The sequence below is a fragment of the Mustela erminea genome, chromosome 5 (assembly GCF_009829155.1).
Source record: "Mustela erminea isolate mMusErm1 chromosome 5, mMusErm1.Pri, whole genome shotgun sequence".
NCBI classification, from domain to species: Eukaryota; Metazoa; Chordata; class Mammalia; order Carnivora; family Mustelidae; genus Mustela; species Mustela erminea.
In genome coordinates, this window is record NC_045618.1 from 52556134 (window position 1) to 52582323 (window position 26190).

The 26190-nt window shown below is 36.2% G+C and overlaps 1 protein-coding gene across 1 annotated transcript; it reads left to right on the forward strand.

Annotated features, from left to right (window-relative positions):
- The first annotated feature begins 1479 nt into the window (after positions 1 to 1479).
- LOC116590100 (olfactory receptor 4K2) lies at positions 1480 to 2430 on the forward strand. The gene has a single exon (XM_032341762.1). It carries the CDS (start codon positions 1480 to 1482, stop codon positions 2428 to 2430), a length of 951 nt encoding a protein of 316 aa, XP_032197653.1.
- The last annotated feature ends 23760 nt before the right edge of the window (positions 2431 to 26190 follow it).

The window sequence follows — 26190 nt, forward strand, 5'->3', positions numbered from 1 at the left end:
AATTCCATTCACTCATGATCTCTGAGAATTGTATGAACATAGATTTATTTATCTGTATATTTTCATTAATATTTTTTAATTATGGTATTCAATATCTCCAAACAAATAATAAATTACTTGAAGCAGAGGTTAATGTTTTTGGATTTTATTCTCTGCTGCCTCTAGAACAGCTTATCAGAAGTGCTTATCAAAACTTATTGTTTGATATTTCTGGCTACCTCTTAAATGATGGGTTATTTCAACTTCCAATCTCTGAATCTCTCTGGTCCAGGTGAAAATCATCATTGTAAACTCCCATAAGACTCTTGACATATATTCCTGTTGTAAACCAAATAACACCATCTTTCCGATTTAATGAATCCCATTGCAAGATGTTTTTTTGGTCAATCCCCAAGTTGTTACAACATTTTTTCTAGAGCTGCTAAACGACTAATGATTCAACTAGGTCATTTATTTATATTTAAAATTACCTATATGCTCTCTATCAGATCCTACTTAATACAGAATAACCTAAAGCCCTGATTCTACTGCACAGCTGGTAAGCTTAAGTGTTTCACAAATAATTTCTACTGAAAGATTTTAAATCTCTGCCTTTCTTACTTCCAATCTCCTAACCCTTTTCCTTGGAGCTGAGATAAATAAAACAGTTTACATATGTTGGCAGATATAAAAGGAGAACTGAAACAGGGGAGAAACTAAAGAACCTAATCTTTGAGCTCTTTCCCATAGAAATGTTGTGATACAGTCTTTAGGAGACAAAGGTAAAATTTTAAATCATAGAATTACAAATATTTGTAAGAAAAACAGACTATATAACTGGCTATATAACTATATAGTACTAAACTTGGTAATAAAGCAGTCTTCTTACATTGGATTTTTACTTATTTTCTCTGTTTCTGATCAGTTCAATGAGATTCTTTATCTGTGGATATGTTAAAAATATCTGGAAATTTACAAGCACTCTGCAACTATTCATTGAAATCTTTCTATGTCACTTACATGTGATACAATTTTTATATGTTCTTTCAGTAAGGATATTCTTAGGGATGAATTCTAAAAGACTCAATTGTGTGTGTGTGTGTGTGTGTGTGTGTGTGTGTGTGTTTAACACATTGTCATCCCAGAGCAAGTGCTTACTTAGCTATTACCTTTAATATTATATAGATGAATAGATGGACAAATATGTAGATAAGTAGATACCTTCTGGATGATATAATCTCAGTTTGATTGCTATTTAATACCAAAAAAGAAAGTGTTATTTTCAATCCCTATGACTTCAGTGGTATTTCACTATGATCTCTAATATTCTATAATTATCTTTCAAACCAACATACCAATGAAAATGGAAAGAATAGTAAAGATGAGTTTTCATAGAGGAACCAAAGTCTATGAAAGTGGAGCCCTGTACCTTTTGCTTAAATAGAATCATATTTTCTCTTTTTTTACTTTGATATAGGTTTTCAGCTATCAATCAGGATAATGGATGTGGCCAATAAATCTATTTCTGAATTTGTCTTGCTGGGACTCTTTAAGTCCCGGGAACTTCAGCTGTTTTTCTTCATGGTGTTTTCACTGTTTTATGTAGCAACAATGGTTGGTAACAGCCTCATAGTCATCACGGTTATAGCTGACTCTCACCTACATTCTCCTATGTATTTCCTGCTTACCAACCTTTCCATCATTGATATGTCACTTGCTTCCTTTGCCACTCCTAAGATGATTACAGACTACCTCACTGGACACAAAACCATTTCCTTTGATGGCTGCATCACCCAGATATTTTTTCTACACCTTTTTACTGGTACTGAAATAATTTTACTTATGGCCATGTCCCTTGATAGGTATATTGCAATATGCAAGCCTCTCCGCTATGCTTCAGTCATAAATCCCTGGGTGTGTACTGCACTTGTGGTGGCTTCCTGGGTTGTGGGAGTCATGCATTCAATGAGCCAGGTCATATTTGCTCTCACATTACCGTTCTGTGGTCCCAACGAAGTAGACAGCTTTTTCTGTGACCTTCCTGTAGTGTTCCAGCTGGCTTGTGTGGATACTTATGTTCTGGGCCTCTTCATGATCTCAACTAGTGGCATAATTGCCTTATCCTGCTTTATTCTTTTATTCAATTCTTATGTTATTATCCTGGTTACTATCAAGCATCCTTCTTCAAAAGGATCTTCTAAGGCCCTTTCTACCTGCACAGCTCATTTTATTGTTGTCTTCATGTTCTTTGGGCCATGCATCTTCATTTATATGTGGCCACTAAACAGTTTCCTTGTAGATAAGATCCTGTCTGTGTTTTATACCATCTTTACTCCCATTCTGAACCCAATAATCTATACCTTAAGGAATCAAGAAGTGAAGACAGCTATGAGGAAACTGAAAAATAGGCTTCTAAATCCCAAGAAGATGACTCCTTTGCATTATTTTTAGTCTTAAATTCTACTAGTTTTAACTTCCTGGGCATTGTATGTCACAGTTTTGTGTACACAGCATTGTGACTAGGCTTTTATTTCTGGAGTTCTCATCAAATTATAATTGGATTAAATTGCAATCAAATTGTAAATATTAAAACTACTTGCATATGTTTGAAATACATGTTAGATTTCAGAAAAGCAAATTGACAGAAACAATTTCTTCCAGAAGTGCCAAGAGTCCTTGTTCCAGGTAGGAGATTCAATATTCATAATCTATTCACTGAAAAGATGAACAAAAAGTATGAAGAGGAAGTACAGATTAAAGGGGAACTAGAAGATAATAACATTTATATACAACTTGTCACTGAGAGACATGTTGGTGGCTCAGTCATTTAAGCAGTTAAGCATCCAGCTCTTGATTTCTGTTCAGGTCATGATCTCAGGGTAATGAGATAGAGCACCATATTGGGCTCCATGCTTAGCACTGTAACTGTTACCCTGAACAAATCCTTAGTCTCATATTTATTAGAAAGTGAGTAACAATCAACAAAGAAGCTGGAGTAGATTAACATTGACCATGAGTCTTGTAGATACATAAGAAGAAAGGCAAAACATGTCTGGTCACATAATACATGACCCATAGTGAGCAAGGCCAAACAAAAGAATTGTCTGACTAACTGCTAATGCTCCTGGGAAGGGGAGATAACAGAAAATTGAAGCAGGTGGAGTTCTACCCTGAGCCAGCCGGGCATCCCCAGCTGCTCAGCTTTAAGTATGTATATCATCCTCTCCCCCAGAAGCCTGTTGCTAGTACACGTTTTTCTAAAGGCTATATCTAAGCATGTTTGGTAACTAGTATAATTTCTTATAAATTATATTTTAAGCAGTATGTTGTTCTGAGGGACAGTTACATAGCATGGAGTGTACTTAGGATTCTCTCTCTCCCTCTCCTCACCACCCCCTCACCCTGGTGGGGTCTCTCTCTCTCAAAACAAAACAAAACAAACAACAAATCACTGAGTTACTTAGAGAATTTTCCCTAAAGTATGGCAAACTAGTAAAATTTGTATAAGCCTTAGAAACGCTATACTGCTATAGGAGTATCTTCTGACAGGCAATGATTTCCTACGTGTACCCCTGAATCATTCTTACTTAACATTTTAAACATTTGTAATCTTTTCTACTGAAGAAAATCCTAGATATATTTAATTATGAATCTTGATGATGTCCAAAGCAAATGTTATAAGTAGAAGAGTCTCCACCACTCACTTCTAGCTAGTAAGCAAAAAAAAATTCAGCCATGACAACTTCTTATAATGCATTACGATTACAGAGGCTGAGGAATTCTGCAAATTAGAAAATATAATGAAATAAGTTTCAAAGCACTACACTTTGTTTCGTGCAGGTACTATGTGAGCTTAATGGCTGGGAAGTTAAGACTGGAATTAAGATAATTTATGGAGAGCCTGTGGTTTCACTTTAAAGTATTACATTGATTTACAGTTTGGTTAAATTACTTTTTCCTTTTAGTATTTGGTTGCAAAAATAGTAAATCTGTGCTTAGTAATACAGTATCAATGTAATAAGTATATTCCTTTATACAAATAGGCTTTTTAGTTTTAAAAAGATTAAAAATTAGCTTCAAGGTACACGAGCTATCACTACCACCTGCTGGTAGTTACTGGAATTGCAAGCATTGAAATTTATGAGAAATAATTTTCCTATGTCTTGCTTTGCAAATCATCTTTAAATGACGGCAAACGTAAAAGAACTATTTGTTATTGAAATTAACTAAATTATACTTATATATAGTGTTCAGTATATTGTCCAACTTTTATGAACAAGAAAATATCTGTTATAACCACAGTATTTGATAAATATCAAATTGTTTTTCTTTGGCATTATTGAGAAAATAGAAAAAAACAAGAATTATATATGCACTAATTACCAATGATGAGATAGAAATTAAGAAAAGGAAATTCTTAACTGTTCATTTTCAGCCAAATGATAGGAGAAATGTGTTTTTTCTTCATCAGTATGTTTTTTATTAATATATTAAATAAGGAAACACATTTACAGTTAATAAAGTGTGATATTATTGTGTTAAAAACATAGGGATAGTAATCCCTATGAAATTGTTGGGTAAAAATGCCTACAGTACCAACACTAGACTGGCATGTGTTTATATTCACAAGATAATAGCATAATTCTACTTGAAATAGGGATACAAATGGACCAATTCAGGATGTGTGTGTGTGTGTGTGTGTGTGTGTGTGTGTGTGGTGTGTGTGTGTGAGAGAGAGAGAGAGTGAGCTTTCAGCTACATGTGCAAATAATTTTAGGATCAAGAAATTCATTTATGTAGGAATTTTCTAGCCAGTGTTTTATAAATTCCATAAATAATTCTTTCAAATAATACATTCATTTGAACAGTGAATTTTTTTTAATGGAATGCTTTTTGCAAGATAAAACTGTCCAGCCTTTTCAAAGGAATGTCATTAATCTTCAGTACGTGTGTGGAGAATGATAAAACTCAAGGACATTTGCCTAAACCCTCAAAGGTGCAACTGATCAGCAGGCAACTCTGCAAGGGAAGTCAATAATGAGACTGAATAGTTGGAATTACAGTAAGACTCTGCAGCTGAGAATGAAAAGGATCACAGCCTCTGAAGGACTTCCGTATGCAAAGGGCACTACCTACTACCTTTCCTGGTAGCTCAGCATGAACAGTAAATGTACAATCAATCTCTATGTAATACATAAAACTTAAATCTTATTTAGGAGCTCTAGGTAGATTATTTATCACCATGTGTCCTCATCCTTCTGCTGACACTCTTTTATATGAGGGTAAGTAAGCACAGTGATAGGGAGCATGCTCCCCACACAGTAGTAAAGATGATATCATTTGCAACTAAAGAAATAAAGTTTTCAAAGCATTCTAGATGAACAGAAACTAGCTAATATAAACATACCAGGTCGAAAATGGCTTTAACTGGTCTAAATTTCCAGTAACACAATTGAGAGTATTGCAAAATGGATAATTTATAAGACTTTGATGACAAACAACTCCCTCCTCCTTTAGGTGTTTGGGAAGCTTCATAATGACAAGCCTATGAGCTTTCAAAATTAAAACAACAGCAAGAAAAAAGTTTTGTAAAATTAAGCACAATAATCAAATGCAGGTGAAAAATATTAAAAATCAGGTCTAGATAAAATGATAAAATGTAAATAGTAATATGTGAAGGAACTGGATATTTGTAATGGTAGTAAAAGCTCTACATGATGTATACTTCCAAAAATATTTGAGGAAAATTTGATAATACAATAGAGTGTAATGGGGGTGGGTTTATATCAAAGCCTGTTCTTTGCATGTGTTTCCTCCAAGGTCCTGGAATAGACTTTAACAACAATTTACTCACAATTTTGATTCTTTTATTTTCTTAAAGAAGTCCCTTCAGACTAGACAGAGTGTAGGTTCTACGGAACCTGGATCCACCCTGAGTACAGAGGGTAAAAGTCTTAGACTCAGGTATGTTCTATCTGCTCTAAATGCCAATTCTACTATTTGTTAGTGGTGTAAACTTGAACAAGATACTTAATATCTCTTAGCCTCAGCTTCAACATCTGTAAAAGGAGATAATAATAGTACTAACACTGCAGAGTTATTGGAAGAATAAAGGAAGCCATTCCTTTGAACGACTTACATAATATATGTTCATATACCTGTTCAACGAATGTTATTGTACTATTGTTCTGATCTACTTTGGATATCTTTGTTTAAGGGCTTTTATACTTTCCTGAGCTAAGAACTGACATGTTTAATTTGAAAGGTAAATTTTCATTTTATAAATTTTCAGTATTTGTACCTATGCATAAAATTAATGTATATCAGGATTAATTTGGAAAATTAAAAGTAACTTCTATTTTCCATTTTTCACCTTATCATTTAAAAAATCTATAAGAGAGTTTTTAAATAACTTCCATTAGAAAACTATATTGAGTGCAATGGCAGGGTCATAGGGAAGCTCTATTTTTAAGTTCTTGAGGAATCTCCACACTGTTCTCCAAAGAGGCTGCACCAACTTGCATTCCCACCAACAGTGGAAGAGGGTTCCCCTTTCTCCACATCATCTCCAACACATGTTGTTTCCTGTCTTGCTAATTTGGCCATTCTAACTGGTGTAAGGTGATATCTCAATGTAGTTGTAATTTGAATCTCCCTGAGGGCTAGTGATGATGAACATCTTTTCATGTGTCTGATAGCCATTGGTATGTCTTCATTGGAGAAGTGTCTGTTCATATCTTCTGCCCATTTTTTGATATGATTGTCTGTTTTGTGTGTGTTGAGTTTGAGGAGTTCTTTATAGATCCTGGATATCAACCTTTTGTCTGTACTGTCATTGGCAAATATCTTCTACCATTCCGTGGGTTGCCTCTTTGTTTTCTTGACTGTTTCCTTTGCTGTGCAGAAGCTTTTGATTTTGATGAAGTCCCAAAAGTTCATCTTCGCTTTTATTTCTTTGCCTTTGGAGACATATCTTGAAAGAAGTTGCTGTGGCCTATATCAAAGAGATTACCGCCTATGTTCTCCTCTAGGATTCTAATGGATTCCTGTCTCACATTGAGGTCTTTTATCCATTTTGAGTTTATCTTTGTGTACGGTGTAAGAGAATGGTCGAGTTTCATTCTTCTACATATAGCTGTCCAGTTTTCTCAGCACCATTTATTGAAGAGACTGTCTTTTTTCCACTGTATATTTTTTCCTGTTTTGTCGAAGATTAATTGACCATAGAGTTGAGGGTCCATATCTGGGTCCTCTACTCTGTTCCACTGGTCTATGTGTCTGTTTTTATGTCAGCACCATGCTGTCTTGGTGATCACAGCTTTGTAGTAAAGCTTGAAATAAGGTTACATGATGCCCCCCGTTTTATTTTTGTTTTTCAACATTTCCTTAGGGATTCGGGGTCTCTTCTGATTCCATACAAATTTTAGGATTATTTGCTCCAGCTCTTTGAAGAATACTGGTGGAATTTTTATTAGAATAGCATTAAAAGTATATATTGCTCTAGGCAATAGACATTTTAACAATGTTGATTTCTCCGATCCAAGAGCATGGAGTGGTCTTCCATCTTTTTGTGTCTTTTTCAATTTCTTTCATGAGTGTTCTGTAGTTCCTTGAGTACAGACCCTTTACCTCTTTGGTTAGGTTTATTCTCAGGTATCTTATGGTTCTTGGTGCTATAGTAAATGGAATCGATTCTCTAATTTCCCTTTCTGTATTTTCATTGTTAGTGTATAAGAAGCCACTGATTTATGTATATTGACCTTGTATCCTGCCACGTTGCTGAATTGCTGTATGAGTTCTAGTAGTTTGGGGGTGGAGTCTTTTGGGTTTTCCATATAAAGAATCATATCATCTGCAAAGAGAGAGAGTTTGACTTCTTCATTACCAATTTGGATACCTTTTATTTCCCTTTGTTGTCTGATTGCTGTTGCTAGGACTTCTAAAACTATGTTGAACAAGAGTGGTGAGAGTGGTCATCCTTGTCTTGTTCCTGATCTCAATGGGAAGGCTGCAAGCTTTTTCCCATTGAGGATGATATTTGCTGTGGGTCTTTCATAGATAGATTTGATGAAGTTCAGGAATGTTCCCTCTCTCCCTATACTTTGAAGCATTTTAATTAGGAACGGATGCTGGATTTTGTCAAATGCTTTTTCTGCATCAATTGAGAGGACCATGTGGTTTTTCTCTCTTCTCTTTTTAATTTGTTCTATCACATTGATTGATTTGTGAATGTTGAACCATCCTTGTAGCCCAGGGATGAATCCCACCTGGTCATGGTAGATAATCTTTTTAATGTGCTGTTGGATCCTGTTGGCTAGGATATTGTTGAGAATCTTAGCATCCATATTCATCAGTGATACTGGTCTGAAATTCTCCTTTCTGGTAGGGTCTTTGTCTGGTTTGGGGATCAGGGTAATGCTGGCTTCATAGAAAGAGTCAGGAAGTTTTCCTTCTGCTTCAATTTTTTGAAACAGCTTCAGGAGAATAGGCGTTATTTCTTCAAAGATACAGATGTAGTGAAAAGAAGGGCCATCTGTACCCCAATGTTTATAGCAGCAATGGCCACAGTCGCCAAACTGTGGAAAGAACCAAGATGCCCTTCAACGGATGAATGGATAAAGAAGATGTGGTCCATATACACTATGGAGTATTATGCCTCCATCAAAAAGGATGAATACCCAACTTTTGTAGCAACATGGACGGGACTGGAAGAGATTATGCTGAGTGAAATAAGTCAAGCAGAGAGAGTCAAATATCATATGGTTTCACTTATTTGTGGAGCATAACAAATAGCATGGAGGACATGGGGAGTTAGAGAGAAAGGGGTTGGGGTAAGTTGGAAGGGGAGGTGAATCATTAAAGACTATGGACTCTGAAAAACAGTCTGAGGGGTTTGAAGTGGCGGGGGAGTGGGAGGTCGGGGTACCAGGTGGTGGGTATTATAGAGGGCACGGATTGCATGGAGCACTGGGTGTGGTGAAAAAATAATGATACTGTTATGTTGAAAATAAATAAATGAAAAAAAAAAGACTAGAATTTGCATTCTAAAAAAAAAATAAATAAATGAGTCTCTTGTAAACAAACAAACAAAAAAGAAAACTACATTAACTTTTATATTTATTCAAGTCTCCAGAGATTGTTTTCCTCACTGCTCATAATTTTTATGAATCATGAAAAATTCTGAGTTATTGTTTAATTAGTGTGCGATGGCTTCTTTACAATGATTAATTATTAAATTGGTTTACTGATTTTAGAATGGATTTTCACCACAATTTTGGTCAGTTTAAGAATGATGATGTTTCATCCTTCCTATTATTAAGGCAAAGTCATAGATGCATAGATCAGTAAATAATTTCTTAGAGAAGTAAACCTTTGCATGGTATAGTCTTGTGTGAAATAATTTTCTACTGATAAGAGCTTTGGATAATGTGATCACTGGACTGTACTGCCAAACGAAAGAAGTTCTTGGTAGATGGTAGCATTTGAATATCTTCACACTCTTTGTAAAAGTGTGAAAGTGTTTTCAGACTTAAATAATGCCCAATGAAACCTCGTATTCAAATGAAGTTTTGAAAAATAAAAAACAGTTAAAATCAACAAGAGAGGGTCACGTGAGTGGCTTAGTTGGTTAGGCATCTTCCTTCAGCTCAGGTTATGATTTTGGGATCCTGGGATTGGAGCCACGCATCTGCTCCCTGCTTGGAGAGAGTCTGCTTCTCCATCTCCTCCCTCTATCTCCTCTCACTATCTCTGTCTCTCTCAAATAAATAAATAGCATCTTTTTTTAAAAAAGTCAACAAGAGAAATGAATAAACTTCATTCTCTCATTAGTTGTGTATAACACTCAGTGCTCATCAAAACATGTGCCCTGCTTAATTCCCAAAACCCAACCTGCCTCCCCTCCAGCAACCTTCAGTTTGTTTCCTGTAGTCAAGAGTCTCTCATGGTTTAACTTCATTGTTTTCCATTACTCTGTCCTCCAGATTGCTAATCTGTTCTCCCACTTTTTCTATTCTATTTATTCCCTCATTGTATACTCACTAGACTTAAGAAAGAGTGGAGGACCTCCATGAGACCCTCAACAAAGAGATAAAAAGGATAAATAACAAATCAGAGATAAATTCAATAGCTGAAAGTAAAACTGTGCTGAGGGAATAAACAGTTATAAAGCTATCAACAGATTTTTCAGCAGAAAGTTTGTAGGCCAGAAGGAAGGGTCATGATAAAGTCAAAGAGCTAAAAGAAAAACCCTTAAAACCAAAAATACTCTACCCAGTAAGGCTATCATTCAGAATAGAAGGAGAGAGATCGGGGGTAGATAAAAAAGCTATAGGAGTTCATCATCACTAAGTCAGTCTTAAAGAAATGATAAAGAAGACTCTGTGTGAAAAGCAAACAACATGGGCAAATAATCTTCGACAAAAGAGAAAAAAATATACAGTGGAAAACTGGGAAAACTGGACAGCTATATGCAGAAGAATGAAACTCGACCATTCTCTTACACTGTACACAAAGATAAACTCAAAATGGATAAAAGACCTCAACGTGAGACAGGAATCCATCAGAATCCTAGAGGAGAACATAGGCAGTAATCTCTTCGTTATCAGCCACAGCAACTTCTTTCAAGAGATGTCTCCAAAGGCAAAGGAAACAAAAGTGAAGATGAACTTTTGGGACTTCATCAAAATCAAAAGCTTCTTCACAGCAAAGGAAACAGTCAAGAAAACAAAGAGGCAACCCACGGAATGGGAGAAGATATTTGCCAATGACAGTACAGACAAAAGGTTGATATCCAGGATCTATAAAGAACTCCTCAAACTCAACACACACAAAACAGACAATCATATCAAAAAATGGGCAGAAGATATGAACAGACACTTCTCCAATGAAGACATACAAATGGCTATCAGACACATGAAAAAATGTTCATCATCACTAGCCATCAGGGAGATTCAAATTAAAACTACATTGAGATACCACCTTACACCACTTAGAATGGCCAAAATTAGCAAGACAGGAAACATGTGTTGGAGATGATGTGGAGAAAGGGGAATGCTCTTACACTGTTGGTGGGAATGCAAGTTGGTGCATCCACTTTGGAAAACAGTGTGGAGATTCCTCAAGAACTTAAAAATAGAGCTTCCCTATGACCCTGCCATTGGACTACTGGGTATTTACCCCAAAAGATACAGATGTAGTGAAAAGAAGGGCCATCTCTACCCCAATGTTTATAGCATCAATGGCCACAGTCGCCAAACTGTGGAAAGAGCCAAGATGCCCTTCAAAGGACGAATGGATAAGGAAGATGTGGTCCATATACACTATGGAGTATTATGCCTCTATCAGAAAGGATGAATACCCAACTTTTGTAGCAACATGGACGGGACTGGAAGAGATTATGCTGAGTGAAATCAGTCAAGCAGAGAGAGTCATTTATCATATGGTTTCACTTATTTGTAGAGCATAACAAATAGCACGGAGGACAAGGGGAGAAGGAGAGTTGAAGGGAGTTGAGGGAAATTGGAAGGTGAGGTGAACCATGAGAGACTATGGACTCTGAAAAACAATCTGAGGGTTCTGAAGGGGCGTGGGGTGGGAGGTTGGGGGAACAAGGTGGTGGGTATTATAGAGGGCATGGATTGCATGGAGCACTGGGTGTGGTACATAAACAATGAATACTGTTACCCTGAAAAGAAATAAAAAATAAAAAAAAAGAAAGAAGTTAAAGCAAATACCATAAGCAGGAGTAAGAAAAGCAAGAAACACAAAAGCAATAAAATTATATTTTAAAAAATGGTCAAGGGATTCACAAAATAAGAGAGTTAAAATATGTTACTATGTGCCTAAAACCTGGGTAGGAGAGGAGAAAAATTTAATACTTTTAGAATGAGCTCAAACTTAAGTGACCATCAACTTAATACAGACTTTTATATGCATAAGACATTATAAATAAACCTAATGGTCTCCTCTAGGATTCTGATGGATTCCTGTCTCACGTTGAGGTCTTTTATCCATTTTGAGTTTATCTTTGTGTACGGCGTAAGAGAATGGTCGAGTTTCATTTTCACATATAGCTCTCCAGTTTTCCCAGCACCATTTATTGAAGAGACTGTCTTTTTTCCACTGTATATTTTTTCCCGTTTTGTTGAAGATTAATTGACCATAGAGTTGAGGGTCCATATCTGGGCTCTCTACTCTGTTCCACTGGTCTATGTGTCTGTTTTTATGCCAGTACCATGCTGTCTTGGTGATCACAACTTTGTAATAAAGTTTGAAATCAGGTAATGTGATGCCCCCAGCTTTAGTTTTGTTTTTCAACATTTCCTTAGCGATTCTAGGTCTCTTCTGATTCCATACAAATTTTAGGATTATTTGCTCCAGCTCTTTGAAGAATACTGGTGGAATTTTGATTGGAATGGCGTTAAAAGTATATATTGCTCTAGGCAGTTTAGACATTTTAACAATGTTTATTCTTCCAATACAAGAGCATGGAGTGGTCTTCCATCTTTTTGTGTCTTCTTCAATTTCTCTCATGAGTGTTCTGTAATTCCTTGAGTCAGATCCTTTACCTCTTTGGGTAGGTTTATTCCCAGGTATCTTACGGTTCTTGGTGCTATAGTAAATGGAATCGATTCTCTAATTTCCCTTTCTGTATTTTCATAGTTAGTGTGTAAAAAGGCCACTGATTTCTGCACATTGACTTTGTATCCTGCCACGTTGCTGAATTGCTGTATGAGTTCTAGTAGTTTGGGGGTGGAGTCTTTTGGGTTTTCCATATAAAGAATCATGTCATCTGCGAAGAGAGAGAGTTTGACTTCTTCATTACCAATTTGGATACCTTTTTTTTCTCTTTGCTGTCTGATTGCTGTTGCTAGGACTTCTAATAAGCAGTAATCTCTTCGATATTAGTCACAGCAACTTCTTTCAAGATATGCCTCCAAAGACAAAGGCAACAAAAGCGAAAATAAACTTTGGGGACTTCATCAATATCAAAAGCTTCTGCACAGCAAAGGAAACATTCAAAAAAACAAAGAGGCAACCCATGGAATGGGAGAAGATATTTGCAAATGACAGTACAGACAAAAGGTTGATATCCAGGATCTATAATGAACTCCTCAAACTCAACACACACGAAACAGGCAAACATATCAAAAAATGGGCAGAAGATATGAACAGACACTTCTCCAATGAAGACATACAAATGGCTATCAGACACATGAAAAGATGTTCATCATCATTAGCCCTCAGGGAGATTCAAATTAAAACCATATTGAGATATCACCTTACACCAGTTAGAATGGCCAAAATTAACAAAACAGGAAACAACATGTGTTGGAGAGGATGTGGTGAAAGGGGAACCCTCTTCCACTGTTGGTGGGAATGTAAGTTGGTGCAGCCTCTTTGGAGAACAGTGTGGAGATTCCTCAAGAAATTAAAAATAGAGCTTCCCTATGACCCTGCTATTGCACTCCTGGGTATTTACCCCAAGGATACAGATGTCGTGAAAAGAAGGGCCATCTGTACCCCAATGTTTATAGCAGTAATGGCCACGGTCGCCAAACTATAGAAAGAACCAAGATGCCCTTCAACGGATGAATGGATAAGGAAGATATGGTCCATATACACTATGGAGTATTATGCCTCCATCAGAAAGGATGAATACTCAACTTTTGTAGCAACATGGACAGGACTCGAAGAGATTATGCTGAGTGAAATAAGTCAAGCAGAGAGAGTCAACTATCATATGGTTTCACTTATTTGTGGAGCATAACAAATATCATGGAGGACAAGGGGTGTTAGAGAGGAGAAGGGAGTTGGGGTAAATTGGAAGGGGAGGGGAATCACGAGAGATTATGGACTCTGAAAAACAATCTGAGGGGTTTGAAGTGGCGGGGGTGTGGGAGGTTGGGGCACCAAGTGGTGGGTATTATAGAGGGCATGGATTGCATGGATCACTGGGTATGATGAAAAAATAATGAATACTGTTTTTCTGAAAATAAATAAATTGAAAAAATTAAAAAAAAAATCAGATTTTAGGGGTGTACCTGGGTGGCTCAGTGGGTTAAGTCTCAGCCTCAGCTCAGGTCATGATCCCTGGATCCTGGGATCGAGCCCCACATCGGGCTCTCCGCTCAGCTGGGAGCCTGCTTCCCCCCTCCCCTGCCTGCCTCTGCCTAATTGTGATCTCTGTCTTTCAAATAAATAAAATATTTAAAAATTTAAAAAATAATAAAATAATAAACCTAATGGTAACCACATCAAAAAAACAGTAATAGATATGAAAAAAACAAAGAGAAAGGAATCCAATTTTCCTCTAAAGAAAGCCAACAAAATCATGAGAGAATAGCCCAATAGAAGAAAGGAACAAAGAAATATAAATACAACTTCAAAATGAGTAACAAAATGGCAATAAGTACATACCTAACAAAAATTACTTTGTATGCGAATGGACTAGAAACTCTAGAGAGTATCTTGTCAAAAGACAAAAGGTGACAGAATGGATAAAGAAGCAAGAGGATAAAGAAGGTAAAAATACACATTTTACCTACAAGAGATTAATTTCAGCCCTAAAGACATATGCAAGTTTAAAGTGAAGAGATAGAAAAGCATTTATCAGGCATATGGAAGTGAAAAGGAAGCTGGGGTGGCAATATTTACATCAGACAAAATAAGCTCTAAAATGAAGACTGTAACAAGAGACAAAGAGGGACAGTAAAAATCATAAAGGGAACAATTTAAAAAGAAGATACAGCAATTGTAAATATTTATGCAGAAAAAACAGGAGCCCCCAAATACATAAAGTCCCTAATCACAAACATAAAAAAAGTAATCAATACTAAGACAATAATAACAGTGGACTTTAACATCCCATTTACTGCTGGTGCAGTAATGTATAAATCATCTAACCAGAAAGTCAACAAGGACAGTGGTTTTGAATAACAAATTGGATGAGATGGATGTATCATATATTCAGAACATTTCATCCTAAAACATTGTTTACATATATTCATGAAAAGAATACATTTTTTTTCATACATTGGAACATGCTCCATATGCACATCATGTTAGGTCATAAAACAAATCTCAACAAGTTCAGAAAGACTGAAATCTTATCATGCATGTCTTGTGACCACAACCTTTGAAATTAGAAATCAACCATAAGAGAAAATATCAAAGAACACAAGATGGAGAGCATGAACACATGGGGCGTAGCAAGAGACAGAGAACGAGAGAAGCAGAGAGAGAGAGAGAGAGAGAGAGAGAGAAAGAGAGAGAGAGAGAAAGAGAGAGAGAACTCAACTAATCAAAAGCAGAAATAAAAGACAAGAAGCAACTGACAAAACAGAAATACAAAGGGTTATAGAGAATGTTATGAAAAATTTTATGCCAACAAATTGGGCAGACTAGGAGAAGTGAATAAATTCCTAGAAACATATAACCTTCCAAAACTGAATCAGGAAGAAATAGAGAATTTGAATTGACTGATTATCTAATGAAATTGAATCAGCAATCAAAGAAATCCCAACAAACAAAAGACCAGGACCAGATGGATTCATAAGTGGAGTCTACCAAACATCTAGAAAAGAGTTAGTAACTATTCTCCTCAAAATATTCCAAAAAATAGAAGAGAAAGGAAACCTTCCAAATTCATTCTATGAGGCCAGCATTACCCTGATACAAACTGGAAAAAAAAAACACTATTAAAAAAAGAAAACTACAGGCCAATATCTCTAACAAACATAGATGCAAAAATCCTCAACAAGTATTAGTAAACCAAACCAACAATTTGTTAAAAAAAAAAAACAAACAAACCAAAAAAAAAAAAATCACTGTGATTGAGATTTATTCATGGGATGCAAGGGTCATTTATTAGTCACAAAACAATCAACACAATACATCATATCAACAAGAGAAAGAATATAAACCATATGATCATTTTAATAGATGTGGAAAAAGTATGTGACAAAGTACAACATCCATTCATGATAAAAACCCTCAATAAAGCAGGTTTAGAGGGAATATACATAATAAAGACCATATGAAAATCAACATAATAAAGGCCATATGAAAAATCCACAGCTAGCATCATACTCAAACACTGTGCATTTCCCTCCTAAGTTAGGACAAAGATGTCCACTCTCATCAATTTTATTACAAATAGTATTGGAAATCCTAGCCATAGCAATCAGACAAAGCAGAGAAATAAGAGGCATCTGTATAGGTAAGAAAGAAGTAAAACTTCCACTATTTGCAGATGACATGATACTATTTATAGAAAACCCAAAAGACTCTACAAAAAACTACTAGAACTAATAAATGAGTTCAGGAAAGTCACAGGATACAAAATCAATATACAGAAATCAATTGCATTTCTATACACTAATAATGAAGTAGCAGAAAGAGAAATTAAAAACACAATCCCATTTACAATTGCACCAAAAAACAATAAACTGCATAGGAATAAACTTAACCAATGCGATGAAAGACCTGTTCTCTGAAAACTATAAAACATGGATGAAAGAAATTAAAAATGAAAAAAATGGAGACAAACCATAAGAGACTCTTAGTCATAGGAAACAAACAGGGTTGCTGGAAACAATCTGTGGAAGGATGGGATAACTGGGTGATGAGTATTAAGGAGGGCATGTGATGTGATGAGCACTGGTTGTGATTACAACTGAGGAATCACTGAACTCTACTTCTGAAACTAATAATACATTATATGTTAATTAACTGAATGTTAAAAACAAACAAACAAACAAAAAACAGAAACAAATGGAAAGCTATTTCATGCTCACGGAGTATGAGAACAAATATTGTTAATATATCCATACTATCCAAAGCAATCTACAGATTTAATGCAATCCCCATCAAAATGCCAACAGTATTTTTCATAGAACTAGAATAATCCTACAATTTGTACGAACCCACAAAAGACTCTGAATACCAACAGCAATCTTGAAAAAAAACAAGACTGGAGGCATCATAATTCCAGATTTCAAGATACACTATAAAGCTGTAGTAATCAAAACATAGTGGTACTGGCACAAAAACAGACATGTAAACCAATGGAACAGAATGGAGAGTCCAGAAAGAAACCCACAATTATACGGTCAATTAATCTATGACAAAGGAGCCAAGAATATGCAGAGGGAAGAAGACAGTCTTCTTCAGCAAATGGTGCTGGGAAGAGGTAGAGGCAAAAGAATGAAATTGGACCACTTTCGCACACCATACACAAAAATAAGCTCAAAATGGATTAAAGACCTAAATGTGAGACCTGAAACCATAAAAATCCCAGAAGAAAAAAAAAATACCAAAAGAGAGCACATGCAGTAATTTCTTAGACATTGGCTATAACAACAGTATTCTAGATATGACTGCTGAGGCAATGGAAATTAAAATGAAATAAACTACTGGAACTGTATCAAAATAAAAATCTTCTGCTGAGCAAAGGAAACAACCAAAAAACCTAAAAGACTGCCTACTGAATAGAGGATATTTGAGGGGCCCCTGGGTGACTCAGTGGGTTAAGCCTCTGCGTTCGGTTTAGGTCATTGTCTCAGGGTCCTGGGATAGAGCCCCGCATCTGGCTCTCTGCTCAGCAGGGAGCCTGCTTCCCCCTCTATCTCTGCCTGCCTCTCTGCCTCCTTGTGACCCCTCTCTCTCTCTGTCTTTGTCAAATAAATAAATAAAATCTTAAAAATAGAAGATCCTTTCAAATGACATAGCTGATAAATCTAGATATCCAAAATATATAAAGTACTTTAAAAATGCAATACCCCCAAACCCAAAAAATCCATATAAAAAATAGGCAGAAGACAAAAAATAGACATTTCAAAAAAAAATCAATAGATGCTGAAAAAGCATTTGACAAAGTACAGCATCCCTTCCTGATCAAAACTCTCCAAAGTGTAGGGATAGAGGACAAATACCTCAATATTATCAAAGCCATCTATGAAAAACCCACCGCAAATATCATTCTCAATGGAGAAAAACTGAAAGCTTTTCCGCTAAGGTCAGGAACACGGCAGGGATGTCCATTATCACCACTGTTATTCAACATAGTACTAGAAATCCTAGCCTCAGCAATCAGACAACAAAAGGAAATTAAAGGCTTCCAAACAGGCAAAGGAGAAGTCAAACTATCACTCTTCGCAGATGATATGACACTATAAGTGGAAAACCCAAAAGACTCCACTCCAAAACTGCTAGAACTTGTACAGGGATTCAGTAAAGTGTCAGGATACAAAATCAATGCACAGAAATCAGTTGCATTTCTCTACATCAACAACAAGACAGAAGAAAGAGAAATTAAGGAGTCAATCCCATTTGCAATTGCACCCCAAACCATAAGATACCTAGGAATAAACCTAACCAAAGAGGCAAAGAATCTATACTCAGAAAACTATAAAGTACTCATGAAAGAAATTGAGGAAGACACAAAGAAATGGAAAAATGTTCCATGCTCCTGGATTGGAAGAATAAATATTGTGAAAATATCTATGCTACCTAAAGCAATCTACACATTTAATGCAATTTCTATCAAAGTACCATCCATCTTTTTCAAAGAAATGGAACAAATAATCCTAAAATTTATATGGAACCAGAAAAGACCTTGAATAGCCAAAGGAATATTGAAAAAGAAAGCCAAAGTTGGTGGCATCACAATTCTGGACTTCAAGCTCTATTACAAAGCTGTCATCATCAAGACAGCATGGTACTGGCACAAAAACAGACACATAGATCAGTGGAACAGAATAGAAAGCCCGGAAATAGACTCTCAACTCTATGGTCAACTAATCTTCGACAAAGCAGGAGAGAATGTCCAATGGAAAAAAGACAGCCTCTTCAATAAATGGTGCTGGGAAAATTGGACAGCCACATGCAGAAAAATGAAATTGGACCATTTCCTTACACCACACACGAAAATAGACTCAAAATGGATGAAGGACCTCAATGTGAGAAAGGAATCCATCAAAATCCTTGAGGAGAACACCGGCAGCAACCTCTTCGACCTCAGCTGCAGCAACATCTTGTTAGGAACATTGCCAAAGGCAAGGGAAGCAGGGGAAAAAATGAACTATTGGGATTTCATCAAGATCAAAAGCTTTTGCACAGCAAAGGAAACAGTTAACAAAACCAAAAAACAACTGACAGAATGGGAGAAGATATTTGCAAACGACCTATCAGATAAAGGGCTAGTGTCCAAAATCTATAAAGAACTTAGCAAACTCAACACCCAAAGAACAAATAATCCAATCAAGAAATGGGCAGAGGACATGAACAGACATATCTGCAAAGAAGACATCCAGATGGCCAACAGACACATGAAAAAGTGTTCCATATCACTCGGCATCAGGGAAATACAAATCAAAACCACAATGAGATATCACCTCACACCAGTCAGAATGGCTAAAATTAACAAGTCAGGAAATGACAGATGCTGGCGAGGAGGCGGAAAAAGGGGAACCCTCCTCCGCTGTTGGTGGGAATGCAAGCTGGTGCAACCACTCTGGAAAACAGCATGGAGGTTCCTCAAAATGTTGAAAATAGAACTACCCTATGACCCAGCAATTGCACTACTGGGTATTTATCCTAAAGATATAAACGTAGTGATCCGAAGGGGCACATGCACCTGAATGTTTACAGCAACAATGTCCACAATAGCCAAACTATGGAAAGAACCTAGATGTCCATCAATAGATAAATGGAAAAAGAAGATGTGGTATATATACACAATGGAATATGATGCAGCCATCAAAAGAAATGAAATCTTGCCATTTGCAATGACGTGGATGGAACTAGAGCGTATCATGCTTAGCGAAATAAGTCAATCAGAGAAAGACAACTATCATATGATCTCCCTGATATGAGGAAGTGGAGATACAATATGGGGGATTTAAGGGGTAGGAGAAGAATCAATGAAACAAGATGGGATTGGGAGGGAGACAAACCATAAGTGACTCTTAATCTCACAAAACAAACTGAGGGTTGCTGGGGGGAGGGGGGCTGGGAAAAGGGGGGTAGGTTTATGGACTTTGGGGAGGGTATGTGTTATGGTGAGTGCTGTGAAGTGTATAAACCTGGAGATTCACATACCTGTAACCCGGGGGTTAAAATACATTATATGTTTATAAAAAAATAAAAAATAAGAAAAAATAGAGATGGACAACAGACATAAGAACACGTGCTCAATAACACTAATCATCAGGGAAATGCAAATCAAAACCACCATGAGATATCTACCTCACACCTGTCAGAATGGTTAAAATAAAAAGCACAGGAAACAGCATTGGTGAGGATGTAGAGATGAAGGAACTTCTCATTCACTGTTGGTGGGAATATATATTGGTATAGCCACTGGAAAATAATAGGAGATTCATCAAAAATTAAAAGTAGAGGGGCACCTGTGTAGTTCAATGGGTTAAAGCCTCTGTCTTTGGTTCAGGTCATGATCTCAGGGCCTGGAATCAAGCCCCGCATCGGGCTTTCTGCTCAGCAGGGAGCCTGCTTTCCCCTCTCTCTCTCTCTCTGCGTGCCTCTCTGCCTATTTGTGATCTCTGTCAAATAAATAAATAAATCTTTAAAAAATTAAAAAGAAAATTACCATAGGTCCAGTAATTTTGCTATTGGGTCTTTACCCAAAGAATATGCAAACATTATTTAAACAAGTGGCTGTTTCCGTCCCTACACAGCTTTTGTTATGTCCATAATACAAAATAGCATCAATGCTGAATAGCATGATTATGTACGGTACATAAACAGAAACTACCTGTATACATCAGTGGATCTGAGAACTAAGGCACATAAAATTGAAAGAAAAATGGAATGTTTTAATATAAGTCAAAACTAGGATGGAACACTGCAAAAAATCAGAAATCCCTCATGTACATATTTACCTATTTACAGCTAAAAACAGGCATTACAACAAGATTAATCTAACTTTACTCATTTATATATAAATAACACAAATTTTACACACATCACATAAATCTTCCATTAGAACAAAGTGATATTACCAGACAAGCATCAGTGAAGTATAATGCCTCTTCTAGTTGTCATTGCACAATGCTATAGATATTGCAGTCCAGGCAGTACACCCAAGAACACCAAAGTCCTGTACCCAAATACAATCAATATGTTAAAGAAGCTCTCTGCAAGTGGTGCTGGATTCCACTAGGAAGTCTACTGTAGCCATGTTGGTTATGACTTTCAATGAAGAAGGGTAGAGTTACATTAAGAATTGAAGTATTTTAAAAAAGCTTTAAACATTATTTCTTGAACCAAAACAGTCAACTAATGACACATGAAAAATTAACTTTTCTGATACCTTTGCAATTTAAAAGTCAGATATATGTTGCTCAGTAGAGCTGCTGTATGTAAAAAACAAATTTAGTTTTAATTTCTTCTTATAAACAAATTAATCCTAGTGTAGTTCTATGCTACACAACATTTTTAGCAATGAGAGTAATGCAGACATTGTCTGGTACAGGCCAGCGCAATAAGCTTCAAAGATATCAATACTCTGCTCTTATGGTTTTACTCATGATAACAAGTTGTGGTGTTTACCTTTCACAGAACATCTTATTTTGCAGCTTGTAGACCAATTAACCAGGTTTACATATGGCACCAAATGCCAGTTTCATATAATAGCAGTTTCTATAAGGTCCCAAGACAGACTGAAGTTTATGCACAATGTCTTCTAATCTTTCAAAGAACAGATAGGATTAGGGTATAAAAATACTTCTCTGAGTACTCCATCTAAATTTTATGAGTCTTTCATTGTCTCAGTACCAAAATTAGATGTGGTAGCATAAACAATTCCAAAATACTACAGGCAAATTTCACTTGTAAACTATATGCAAAAATCCTACATAAAAGTTAACATATCAAATCCAGGCTGATATTCTCATATAACATATCACAATTAAGTGGAATTTATGCCAGAAATGTGAATACATCCACAATGGATGCTCTATTAATGGTATTTAACAGTTAAGATTAAAAGAGGAATTTATTATCTCCATTGGGAGGATTAGATGTTCTCTGAATTTTTCCATTTTTCCTCTAAGGTCGGCAATATCACTGAAGATTCATTATCTTTTTTTAAAATTTTATTTATTTGTCAGAGAGAGAGCGAGTGAGCACAAGCAGGGGGAGCAGAGGGAGAAGCAGGCTCCCTGCTGAGCAAGGAGCCCAACACAGGACTCAACCGCTGGACCTTGGGATCATGACCTGAACTGAAGGTGGTGCTGAACTAACTGAGCCACCCAGGTGGACCTGAAGATTCAATTCTTGTTGAAGTATTTCAGAAACACTACATGTCAAAATTTCCCTAAATCTATTAGAAACATAGTGCATATAATTGGTAATAAGTAAGTCACAGGGGAAATGCTTGATTTGTTGCTAAGACAAAGGTAAAAGTAGTTTGACTCTCTGGCCATTTTCCCTGTTTGACAAATCAGTGAATATGTAATGACAAAAAATCACCATGGGACACGTCTATCCTCCCATAGTCCCAGTTCAATCCACAGTCTAGAATGAAGTAAAGAAATGATAAAATGGAAAAAGGGTGAAAAAGAATGCTGAGGTTTGCCCAAGTCAATATTTACTGTAGTTGTATCTCAGCTCAAAAGCATATACACATCTGATGTAGCTCTTTTCTTTCTACTCTCTTATAAGAGAATTTGATTTGAAAGAAGCCAACACTTACTTCAGTTTCCTTACAAATCTTCAGATAACTGAATCAGGTATGTTTATTTTATGTCAACCATTTGCTTGATACATTTACTTGGGATTTAATCTTCGGAAAATGTTGATGAGACTTTTTTTTTAAAGATTTTTATTTATTTATTTGACAGACAGAGATCACAAGTTGGCAGAGAGGCAGGCAGAGAGAGAGGAAGGGAAGCAGGCTCCCCGCCGAGCAGAAAGCCTGATGCGGGGCTCGATCCCAGGACTCTGAGATCATGACCTGAGCTGAAGGCAGAGGCTTAACCCATTGAGCCACTCAGGTGCCCCTTGATGAGACTTTTAATGAACTACAGAAAGGAAATTAAAGCAATGGTTTATGATATTTGGACTAATAATTTTGTGAAAATTCTTTTGCCTTGACTGTAAAATATTTATGTCCATATTAGTCTGGTATATACAATTTGATTTGGGTGTGATAGAAAATGATTCAAGGATCAATTTTGTAACATGTGAGCTGTTTTTTTTTTTTCTTCCTTTGGTTCTAAGTTTTCTTTTTCCTTTGAGAAAGTGAGAAGAGACTTTACAAGAGCACAGTGACATCATTTTATCTTTATCATAGTTCATCCCAGCCCAGTCCAGCACCAAGACAAAAATGGCATTCAGAACAAGGATGAAGCATCACTCTCTGTGAAGATTTCTGGAATTTTTCTTCTCCTGCTTCCCACACCCCTTTATTTCTCATTCACTTTTACTAAAAGAAATTTGTGACTTCATAGGTGACTAACCAAATTAAAAGATAAGGTTAATAATAGTTTTATTCCTTATCCTTCCTTAAACCCATACTTTATCCTTTTGAATAAAAATTCCCTTCCCCATAAGAGAATGCTCCAGGGAGGATGCCCCTTCTCATTCTACGTGATAATTATTGATCTAAATATTCTTTGGAATGGTTCCATTTTAGTTATTATGTCACAGTATTCATTGCTCATTCATTTGATTATTTTTCCTTTTCACTTATTTTTTTTATGCTACTTTTGGGAGAACCTTTGTACAATACAATATAGCAACAACCCAGTTAGCAACAACCCAGTTAGCATAAAGTTTTCCAGGCTAATACATTTTAAACTAGAGTTTACCCCTTTAAGGCAAAAGCATTAACAGTTTTGGAAAACAAAATACATATCACCCTCTTACCTTTGTAACTAGAAAGGGTTATTATCATCAAGTGCATTTATGATACATTTAGTGATATTTAATAGGGCTTTACATCAACTACTTTTTCTCATTTTCTAATCTTGATAATTCTACTTGCCTATTCTTCAACCATACCTTTAGGTTCCATTAGAGATTCCACTGTCAAGGACTGTGGAAAGAGCTTTGAGGAACTGGGATGAGGTTCTAGATTTGTTACTTGCTGTTTGTATAATCATGAACACATTAGTTAACCTTTCTGAGTCTCAGTTTCCTTAAATGAAAACTGTAGACAACAACCTCCGGCACACCAGATTGTTGTAAAAAGTTTAATGTTCACATACCGCATGTAAAAACACTTTCAAACTAGTTTTTCCTATAGACATCATCCTTTTTTTCAGTTTTTTAAGAGACTGATACTTATCACTTCTAATTATCACAGAAAATGAAAAGTGAGAGTCTTCTTTCTTAAAAAAGTATAAATTAACTGACTTCCTTTCAATTAAAAGATTCTTGTGTTTCTAAACACAATTAAAAAAATGAATTCTCAAATCCTTATTTATCTCCTTAGAAGCTTTTCCTGCATTCTTCCAAAGAAGCTGCAAGAGAACATAAGCAGAATAAATTATCTAACAATCTATTTGCAAGTTGTTCATTATTTCAATTCTGTATCATGTTATTTATTTTTGTTCTCATTGTTCATTATCTCAATATTCCTTAATGAAAAAGTATGGTGTTGCCAGATATTTTTTAAAGAATGTACCTTATTTTATTAAGTGACAGAAATCCTAATCAAAGCCTACAAATTCTATATCCTGGATAAAATTATTTCTTTTGGAAGCTTTTTACATTGGTAAATAACATGTTACAGTTGACCTTCAAATGATCTACCTTTTTTTTTTTAAGATCATAGTCTTTTTTTTTTCTTTTCCAGAATTCATTGTTCCAGAATTCATTGTTTATGCATCACACCCAGTGCTCCATGAAATATGTGCCCTCCATAATATCCACCATCAGGCTCACCCAACCCCCCCTCCAAAACCCTCAGTTTGTTTTCAGAGTCCACAGTCTCTCATGGTTCATCTCTCCCTCCAATTTCCCCCAAATTACTCCTCCTTTTCAACCACTGTTACTAAATTAGATCTTTGCATTTCATTGCTATCATTACCTTATCTATCAGTATTGTATTCTGACATACTGGCCATCTCTGTTCACTTATTTCCACATAATACAACGTTAGCTTCAAGGGACTTCAAGCCAAAATAGCCATCACAACTTCAGAGAAAATATGTATTAAACATTTTTAATGGTGTAATTGTGGAGGTTAAGTAGTAGAGAAAGGACAGAGGCAAAAGGAGAACCACAGTAAAAAACAGGAAATTGAACGTAAACATGGTCTCTTGAGAATTCTCTAAGAACTGAAGCTGCCTGTTAGCAATCCCAAGCAGATAATGCACAACAGCAGGACAAGGAAGTTAGTGCCAGAATCTGGATACTTTAGCTTCTTCTCTTAATTGTGGTTTTCATAATACAATTCTATTATTTCTTTTTCTTTTTTTTAAGATTTTTTTAAATGTATTTTTTATTTTCAGCATAACAGTATTATTTTTGCACCACACCCAGTGCTCCATGCAATACGTGCCCTCTATAATACCCACCACCTGGTACCCCGACCTCCTACCCCTCACCCCTGCAAAACCCTCAGATTGTTTTTCAGAGTCCATAGTCTCTCATGGTTCACCTCCCCTTCCAATTTCCCCCAACTTCCTTCTCCTCTCTATCTCCCCATGTCCTCCATGCTATTTGATATGCTCCACAAATAAATGAGACTATATGATAATTGACTCTCTGTGCTTGACTTATTTCACTCAGCATAATCTCATCCAGTCCCGTCCATGTTGCTACAAAAGTTGGGTATCCGTCCTTTCTGATGGAGGCATGATACTTCATAGTGTATATGGACCACATCTTCCTTATCCATTCGTCCGTTGAAGGGCATCTTGGTTCTTTTCACAGTTTGGCGACCGTGGCCATTGTTGCTATAAACATCGGGGTACAGATGGCCCTTCTTTTCACTACATCTGTATCTTTGGGGTAAATACCCAGTAGTGCAATGGCAGGGTCATAAGGAAGTTCTATTTTTAATTTCTTGAGCAATCTCCACACTGTTCTCCAAAGATGCTGCACCAACTTGCATTCCCACCAACAGTGTAAAAGGGTTCCCCTTTCTCCACATCCCCTCCAACACATGTTGTTTCCTGTCTTGCTAATTTTGGCCATTCTAACTGGTGTAAGGTGATATCTCAATGTAGTTTTAATTTG

Bases quoted from the DNA above. Each gene is read 5' to 3' on its own strand.
- LOC116590100 (XM_032341762.1), top strand. From the start codon at position 1,480: ATGGATGTGGCCAATAAATCTATTTCTGAATTTGTCTTGCTGGGACTC.